Genomic DNA, 9,936 nt, shown 5'->3' with positions numbered 1-9,936 from the left:
TATATTCATTCATAAAACCTCTACAGTTACTATGTAATGTACAACAAAAAAGGTAACCACATAGCGGAAAATTTATTTTCCGTTGTATTAATATTATGTTAACAAAACATGTTGGTGGTGAACCAGTGAGAAAAATGATCGCTGCCAAAAGATAGAGTCACGTCGCTTCACTTGCTAGTGAAAGTGGGAAGTTTGATATTTAGTCTGGATTTTCCCAGCCAACCCTCTTGTAATTGAGCACCTGACCCATCTTACGTCACTAAATTTACTTTAGAAAAGGGAGATTACAATGTTTATAATATGAACCTCTGTATAAGAAGAAGGAAAGTACTAGAGGAAGGAGAACGATTTTAGAATAAGAGAAAAAAAAAAACGCTCAAGAAAAAGAAAAATACCAGAAAAATGTAAAAAGATTAAAACTGTAAGAAGAACAATGTAGGGGAAAAAAAGATAGGCGTCGGTGGCCTAGTGGTTAGGCTGCCGGACTCGTAATCGTGAGGTTGCCGGTTGGGGTGTTCGAGTCGCGGGCCCGACGTTGTGACCTTTGGAAAGGCACTTTACATGAATTTTCCTCACTTCATCCAGGTGGAAATGGGTACCCGGCCATAGACAGCGAAAGGTCTTGTCAGGTATGTTAGTATTTTAGCGCCTATAAATTGCTGCTTGCACTGTATGCTTCTCAAGAAGCTGAGGTTGTTTCAGAATGCTCTCAGGTCGGGTGGGGTAATAGCATAGGTTGTGAAGCCCATAGAGCTTGCTGTTGAGTAGGGACTTGCGCTACATTATGCTATCTATTATTATTATTATTTAAAAGAAATAAAGAGACGCACATCAAAACGTAATACATAGTCATCAACTCGGTGCTGCATTGCGCGAAATGATCAATTTTCAAGAGTGTAATTATTTCTTCCCCGGACAAGTCAAACAAAAGAAAATATTATGAAGTATGATTAAAGTGGTTCGCAAACATTCAGATCAGCATTTGGTGCGTTGAGCTATTTCCCTCGTTTAAACATTATTTCTCCAATAGCCTCTAGTTACGCTCAAAACCAGTCACTTTTATTAGCAAGCATTTTAACCGAAGGCTATAGACTACTTTACTTCTTGAGCATACATTTCCCATCTTCTAGTCAGAAATATAACCCTTTTGGTTTTCATTTTTATTTCTCCTAACGCCAATTACGATGATAACTTTAGTCTTTTGGCGCGAATAAAAATTCCATGTCTCTGCCTCGCTGAATGACTCAATTTTCTTCCGTTTAGAACCACTTATATGGTGACTCTTACAACCCTTCTTGTCGCCATTACCGGTACAGCTGTCTGACTGTTCAAAGTCGATTAAATCTTTTTAATTTGAGCTTCGATTTTTCTTTTCACGTGAGAATGCAATTTCTTACCCCTCAACAAGACACATCATAGACCTACTCAGAAAATGAGCAAACCTCGTCTCCATTATATTTTTCTGTAGACGGTTTTACGCCCCCCCCCCCCCCAAAAAAAAAATCGACGTAAAATAGATCAATTAAGAAGCAGGCTTCATTCAACCCTATACGCCAGGGCCAACCTGAGCTGAGAGGGACCCAACATCCCAGCAGAAAGACTGCAGTGCTCGATAAAAAGTATTCTCTCCATTAGTAAATCGAACTAGGATTTCCTGCATGTAATAGTGAAGCGCATAATCACTACACCACAAACGCCGGTGTGATGTAGATTACAACCAAGGACCCGGTGAAATGTTAATATGGAACAACGTAGATGTAAAGCACTCGATGGGAAAGTGATGATAAAAGATTAGACTCATGAATATATGACATCAGTGCCCCTTAGTGACGTCAATGTTCTAGTAGGTAGGCCCTCGGATTCCCAACAATAAGGCCATGGGCTCGGCGTAGTGTAGTCCTTGGAAAGGGCAATTTAAACGACTTTCACTCACTTCACCCAGGTGGGAATCGGTACATGGCTATAGACAGCGTAAGAACGTGTCTGTTTGTTGGTGTTTGGAGTGCTGCTTGTATATTATTTGTCTCTAAATAAGATGCATTAATGCGATGTTATATCCCAGAGCACACAAAGACCTCAATCACTGCTTTATTTTTCTTTGAGAATAGCGCACGAGCATAGGCCTAATATTATATATCTTCTCATTCCGTTGCGTTGTGTTCGTTGGCGTTTTATATAGTTTTTGGGTTGGGGTTTTGACAGGGGGGGGGGGTCGGGTGAGTTGCTATTATTGTCTTTGGGGGGGGGGGGGGGGGGCTTGCCATGAAGATGTTCACAGCGAGAATTTTAATGCTTTGAAGTTTTTTGTTTGGGTTGGGGGGGGGTTCAGAAATAAGGGCCTGCGTTGTGCAATTACTCAGGTTTCTTTATTGGGTCATGAGATTATATGAATGTTTTATAGAAATAAGACTGTAAGCAGCGAACTTATCATCGAAAACATCGAAGGGAAAAAACAATGTCTAATCTCCGTTGCGGCTTGACTATACTTATTAAAGGAAACCAGAAAACAACATCGGTTACTAGTTAAATCATGGAAAGGCGGATCTCAGCAGTGATGACTAAGAACTTTCGACAGAATGGCGACTTTTCTGTTTTGTTTTGTTTTTTTTGTGTGGTTTTTTTGTGGCGGGGGGGGGGAGGGGGGGGGGAACAAAAAGACAACACTGCAATTATTTTTTCTTCATGTTTAATTTCTGACTTTTGCGCCCAGTATTGCACATAAATGCGGAAGTCGTATGTGGTTACAACCCAGTGCATTATGTAATAGCTACAATTCTCCATCTGCTGTCATTGGGTTTGGTTATTGATTCCTGATCCTTGTGACATGCTCACAGAACCTTAAAACGGTGCTCTTCTGCCACGATCTTCACCGACTGCTATCTGCTACACGCGAGTAGATACTTTCTATCATCTTTCTGTAATGCCATTCAGAGAAAAAGACTCGAAAACTCACCACAGACGCCACAACGTGCTAAACGTAACGAGTCGGTGGTTGGTGGGTGCTCTAGTATTGTTTGTTCCTTCTTTCCAATCTAGTGTCCTTATATCTCCTCCTTTTTTTATTTCTATTTTACTCTCTTGTATTACCTCTAATCTTCGACACGTATCTGACCTTTGTGTTGTTAGTGCCCGTAAAAATTTTACTAAAACTAAAGCTGAAGGTGACGACGCTTATTTTTTCCCCTAGATTTGTGCATCAGAAACGTTCACATGCCCCCGCCCCCTTGACACCGATATCCGTCAGTTACTAGTTGCGCTCATTGTTCTTTGGTTTTAGCGCAGACAGCAGACTTTTTTGTTTGTTTTTGTAAAGTGTTTTACGGCGCTCGCAACTGCATAGGTCATATGAGCGCGCGGGACACACCTGATATTTTCAGTTGGTAGGAAATTTTGAATTTTGCCCAGGTGGCGGCCGAAGCCTACTCTTATCGATTTTAGACCACCAAGGGATCTTTAACGTGCGCAACTTGCACACGGGCCCTCGAGATTTTTCGCCCTTGTCCGAGAAGGCTAGGTGTAGATCTTTCCTACCAGAAGATCAGGGGTGTGGCAGAAAGACAGCAGTAAGGAGGAGCCAAGGAGTAGCAGTAGAAAGGCTGCAGAAAGAGTCAGGAACCCAGAGGAGGGGGCAAAGGAGGTGAGGGGGTGGGGGAAGTAAGTGGAAATGAAAGCAGACAACAGAACATTGTTAGAGAGCAGGAAAGGAGGTGAAAGGAGACAATTTTAGAGAAGAAAATTTTTCGGTCGCTACCCGGATTCGAACCCGGGAAGACAGCAGACTAGTCATCTCCAGTTTTAGTTTAAGTTTTGCAGTGCTTACAACACAATGAATAGGACAGTGTTTGTTTCGTTCAACATAGCTCACGTTTAATCCATCTTGTTTTAAGTACGTTTTATACTACATACTGACGGAGGCTAGTCGTCACACAGATACATGTAGTCTGTTTCTGTAGTCTTCAGCCTGTATTACACGTTCAGTTAAAACTGACAATTGCCCGCCCTCTTTGTGATAAGAAAATCATACATGACGCAATCTCAATAAAAACACGTTTTTTAGAGAGTTTTTTCAAAATAGAGCAAGAAAAAGAGTTATCCGTGAGTCACTTGGTAAATATTTGTACGCCGGTTCCGAATTTGATATTATTTTTTCGTTGAGACCTAGTGTACAAACGAGAATCCCCCCCCCCCCCCCCCCCCCCCCAGGGCAGTGCTACTGACTGAAGTGTCTTTAGGCCATTCCCAAAGGGGGGATATTTAATATGTTTTTATGCACAGTAAAATTGTATGCTCATACAGTGCCAGAACAAAATAGTGGAAACAGCTGCTTTTTCTTTCCTCATCCTTACTATCGTCATTTTTCCTCTACTTTTTTTGTATGTGTGTCACTCTCTTGTGAACAGTTATTTCTGAGTGCCTTGATAGTCGAAGCAGACTTAGTGCTGTTGAAGCTAGAGAGGTGAGCAGAGTAAACCTGATTCCCCGTTTGGACTTCATTGTTGACATCCACCCCTTGGCGCTCATATGACCTTATTCAGTTGCGAGCGCTGCAAAACCTTACTAATACTAAAACTTTTTTTTATATAAACTAAAGCGAGAATTTTATCACCAGCGGGCCGCAGACAGCCCCAAGACCGGAAGATAGTCCCGAGGCCGGACACATAAAAACCAAGCTATGCCTGATTTTTGTTGCGGCCGACCGGTCGAACAGTCTGTGCGTTTTTGATTGCATGTCGTTTTGTTGTTACAATGCTCTAAGTCCATTTGGTTCGCTCCTGTCGGAGACGGGCTTGACATACTAAGGTTCTGCCTCTTGAATAAGCTAATAGCGTGGACAGGGGCGCTAATCCCTTAAGCCTACGCTTAGTTTTTCTCCTCTATAGGCCCTTCCCCCCTCCCAATCACACACACGCACACCTTTTTTTTTATCCTCTTCAGAGCAGCACAATGAACTTTTCTGTGAGCCTCCAACCTTTAGCCGAGACTGGCGGCAGACTTGTAAGCGACTCGGACTTCCAGATAGCTAGCTACCTGTTTCGAGTAGTGATCAACCCCGTCAGCCTCACCGCCGGCTTCATTGGCAACATCCTCAACATTTTCGTCTTTGTAAAGATCGGAGTCAGGGACAGTATGACCGCGTCCTTCCTCGCTTTGTCTGTGACCGATTTGGCTTACACCTCTGTTTCCATAGTAACCACAGCCTTGAACGAGGTCGGGTTTTCCCGTTTGCACTGGCCATTTCCGGTGATCCCTTTCATGCTGTCGGGAGCTATCAGCTGGTACAAGTTTCTGTTCTATGACGTCACTGTTTACATCACAACATACATCTCTGTGGCCCGTTGTTGCTGCGTGACCATGCCTCTGAAGTTCAAGGACACGTTCACCGTTCGGCGTACAGTGGTCATCTTGGCCATTATCGCGGTCGGCAACACCGCTCTGAGGGTCCCAGTATTAGTCTCATACGGACTGGCGTGGCGCACAAGCCCGTTCTCCAACTCATCCATGATCTTTATATGGTACGCTGATCACTGGTCATCTGTGCAGGCTCTGCACGACCTGGGAAGCCAGACGATCCTGAGCAACGCCTGCCTTTTCATTGTTCTCATCTGCATGGTTATCTTGATTTTTAAACTCGTGCAGGCTTCGCGGTTTCGGCGTTCCATGCAAATAACGCCCGGACATGGGAGGGAGTGTGTAGAGAACAGCCCCTCGGTTCCGCCTCCTTCTCCTGTCCCCGCCCACAGGAACGGAATGAAGTCACGTGATAATAACATACGATCAACTACCCCAACCATTCTCAACGCAAGAGAACTACAAATCGTTAAAGCGGTCGTTCTCGTCGCTGGCCTCCTGTTGGTGTCCGTTCTGTACTCGTCTGTACAAGCCCTAGCTAGGCGGCTGGTCCCACAGTTTGACAACGATGGCAGGTACCGCTGGCTTTTTGCAATCAGCAACGACGTGAGGAGCTCGCTGTCCTACGTGAACGCCGGCGCGAACCCATTCATCTACCTACGGTTCAACGCCAAGTACAGAGCTGTCGTCACTGGATGGATACGCCGCGGGTCCCCCAAAGTCTCAAGGAAGTGATGTCCGACTTAGTGTGTTGTGACCAGTACGGTGGAGGCCCAGGTGGGTCGCCAGGACCGAGGTTCTAATGGACCCCAAATTTGAGGAAAGTGTTAGTCCCTGCGAAAGAAGCCCTGGTGAGGCGCCTGTTGGAGTGGGGGGGAAAGAAAAAGAACAAATCATCGTTATCGTACTATTTACACATTTAAACTGTTGATTGCTCTGGGGTCCTCTTCAGCTCTAGTTACCAGGATGTTACCCCCCCCCCTTTTTTTCTCTCTTCCCATACCCTCTCCACCCCACCCCGGAGTCTTCTTGTTTGACGTACGGACTTGCCCCTGAGTGACATTCATATAACGTGCCACTCCAAAAATTCCACTTTTCTTGTGAGAACGTGTTATCATGCCGTAAAGAGAATTTCATTTTGTTCATTGTACCAAAGAAAAAAAAATATTATTATGATGCAGAAAAAAGCCCTTATGAATATTATCTAGTTGTTTTTATTTTTATATCATATACTTTTGCTTACCACATTGCGGTCTCACATTTCCTGCTATCGTCTTAATATCCCTTTCACTTTCAGTGAACATCTTTTTTCGTTTCCTCCTGGGCTCCATGACACATTTTAAAAATCGTTCGGTCCGGTGTGTCTTTACTGACACTCACCCAGACAATTTGGACACTGATCTAGTTAGGTCTGTGACTTAGTCTGGTTGACGTCTCCCTTCTTACCATAACACTAGTGCCTTAGTACGAAGTTCTGTCTGACTTTTTTGGCCGTTTTGAGTTACTTAGACCGTGAAGTCAGAAATCAAATGTCCTATCTGCTCTATCAAAATCGTAAAATTGTTCGGAGTCGTTATCAAGATGTTCAAAGCATTGGATTTGAAAAAGCCAGACCTTGTTGTGGAACACTCAATTTTTACTTCAAGTTTCTCAAACTAGGTACTGGGCAAATAAAACTTTGTAATTCTTGGGTAGGGATACGCTGAAATCGTCTTTCGCTCATGACCTCATAGGTAACCCCATGCTGGCCCCATAGAGGGTGGAGACCCCGTATATGCGCAAGAAGTTAAGTCAGGTCCGAAAGGAAGCTTCAGCTTGACCTTTAACACTTCTTCTGATATGACTGTGAGTGGTGTCTTTGTAACCTCATGACAACTGTGCACTTTGTGTAGAATTATTTTTTTCTGTGTCTTTCATTCTCTCTTTGACTGCTAATGATTTGCTTCTTTGTCGGCTGGAATTTTTGTTATTGGAAAAAAAAACACCTGCAGGATAACGCAAAATCGTTTTCAAGGATATAAAGCATTTACTGTGAAGTTATGTCATTCTGAGAAAAAAATGTCGACAAGTAACTGCATGTGGCTTGAGAGCGCCTCTGGTAGCTCGTCGTACTTTTCTACTTTCCTGCAGTTGTTTCTGTCTGTCTATATTATTATCACTATTGTTTCCTGCGTGTTAAACGGCCGTTACCGTGTCCATGAGCTCCTCTTTACTCGGACCACAGAGTTGTATTATAATATCCAAGACTGTGTACTCTGACATACTTCCGGTTCACCTATTGAGCTCACAATTTGACTCTATTTAGATTCAGATGAATAACAAAGGAAAGTTGCATCCACTTTTGACTACATGTATAGCGAGATTGGTGTTTTGCACTTCAATGGTGCGCGCCAGAGCAGTGAAGTTTTTATAGAGAGTAAAGAGTGGTAGCCGTGACAGTTCCCAGTTTAGGATAATGTTACAAATCAAGTCTCTGAGCGGCCATGACAGCTCTTAGTCTTGGATGATATTTATTACAAATCAAGTCTATGAGTGACCATGATATTTCCCAGTCTATGATAATGATATTATAACCTACATGTATCAAGCTACATGTATCAAGTCTATGAGCGGCCATGGCAGTTCCCAGTCTAGGATAATACAAGTATTACAATTCAAGTCTATGAGTGGCCGTGGCCATGACATTTCCCAGTCTGGAATAATAATATTATAAATCAAGTCTATGAGTGGCATTGACAGTTGCCAGTCAAGGATAGAATTATAATTAAAGTCTATGGGCGGCCATGACAGTTCCCAGTCTAAAATAATATTATGTATAATGCAAGTGTATAACTCAATCACAACTCCACATCGGGTTCAAGACACAGAGCGATCTGTGTCCATGGAGACCAGTGTGCTGACAGCCATTTACTTATTCCCATGGAGATCAGTTGATTGTTCAGTGGACAAGTCTTGAGAATGCTCGTTATAATGTGTAAGACTCTTCGAGAGGGCTTTTCCTGAAAATGAGCATTTGATGTACAATCTTAAGCCAATCATAGTGTTACACAAACAATACAATGTTTTAGCAAAGCGTGGCTTATGTCACTTACTCTAAGGTATCCAATAAAAAGGGGGGAGGGGAATAAACGGGGGTGTGGACAAGTGGTCCAAAATCAATAATCGGGGGGGGGGGGGGGGGGGATAAAAAGGGGGGGGGGGGCACATTCAACCTCAAACCCCTGTACTAGTAGGAACAAATCTGTTTTATTTCTCCTTCAGTGAATAAAAGAACTTGAGATAATGAAATTTGAGTGATTTTAGTAAGTTACTGTGACTACTTTTCCCATTTAGGAACAAACCAGTTTAATTAAAATATATAAACCAATGTACAAAAGTTTTTAAAATGCACAGAGAATTGAGGTAGCCAACCCGGTACCGGTACTAATACTGAGGGTAATTTGCCATCTAAAAAAAAAAAAGAAGTTTCACTCAGATATCTAGATTCTAGATATAATGTTTCACATGATCGTCGGTCGTGGCAAGCTGGAAAATAATAAACAGGGGGTATGGAATAAGGAGCAGGGAGAGGGCGGGGGGTGCGCAAAAAAATCTGAAAATTAATAAACGGGGGGCTTATTTGATACCTTTAGAGTACACACCTCTCAACAGCCACTCGGTCTACTCTCTATTTCTCACTTTCGGTTTCGCATTTAACTGGATGAGTTATCGTGATTCTAAAAATTCATCTCTTGACATCAAAAGTGAGCACCAGGTTTTCCTCTTCACTTGAATAAATCTTTAAACTGAATGGACGAGATATCGAAAGTGTGTGGCGTTGATTAGTTTATTTCCTAAGTAATGAAAGGCAGACATATTTTAACAAAGGTTCAAACCTTTCATGGTGTGTGTCTGATATCCTTGTAATTGTGCGAAAGCTCTGGTACACTTTTTATGTACCGAAGGTGGGGTTTTTTACACCCTCGTCGACGCAATACAGATCATTCAGGAGGCGGACTTCGACTCTGCCTGTCAAAACTAAACCAACCCGGGCTGGGAGGAACACAACGTCCCTGCAGAAAGACCTATCTAGATTCTCGAGAAAAACTCTCTCCACCAGTCCTAACAACCGAACTTGGGTCTTCTGATTGCGGCAGCAAAGCGCCTACCTAGATCTACTAGGGAACACCGAAAACGCAGAAATATTGTACACTTAATTATAATGAATAATAATATATTATATTATTATTTACATTGGCGATTTTAAAGGGTACCACTTTTTGATTGTGTATAAAATGTAGTCTTTTGGGTCTTTACGCTTTTCCTTTCACATGAAGAATTCAGTACGCAAAACTGTGTTGATCTACTTCTTTTTTTTAAAGCAAGTGAGAGCTTTGGACCTGAAATAAGCACAGCAAAGACAGAAGTTCTCTTCCAGCCTGTCCCTTGTGATACGCAGAGCCTCTCTCCTACAATCAAAACACATGACACATCAAGGAGCAATGCTGGTACATGTAGCTTCAAATAATAATTAATGCTTGCATCGATACAGAAACAGTTTTACGTATTCTAAGATATCGAATAAAAGGGGGGTTGGAAAAACTAGTG

General features: G+C 42.7%; 1 protein-coding gene across 1 annotated transcript; it reads left to right on the top strand.

The window, feature by feature from the left end:
- Nucleotides 1-4,944: 4,944 nt before the first annotated feature.
- LOC101854082 lies at nt 4,945-6,084 on the top strand. The gene has a single exon (XM_005098326.3). The coding sequence runs from the start codon at nt 4,945-4,947 to the stop codon at nt 6,082-6,084; it is 1,140 nt and encodes a 379-aa protein (XP_005098383.2).
- The last annotated feature ends 3,852 nt before the right edge of the window (nt 6,085-9,936 follow it).

Source organism: Aplysia californica, unplaced genomic scaffold (assembly GCF_000002075.1).
Source record: "Aplysia californica isolate F4 #8 unplaced genomic scaffold, AplCal3.0 scaffold00179, whole genome shotgun sequence".
Classification (NCBI taxonomy): Eukaryota; Metazoa; Mollusca; class Gastropoda; order Aplysiida; family Aplysiidae; genus Aplysia; species Aplysia californica.
Note: the sequence above shows the minus strand (reverse complement) of the source record. Positions and strands in the feature narration are given on the sequence as shown.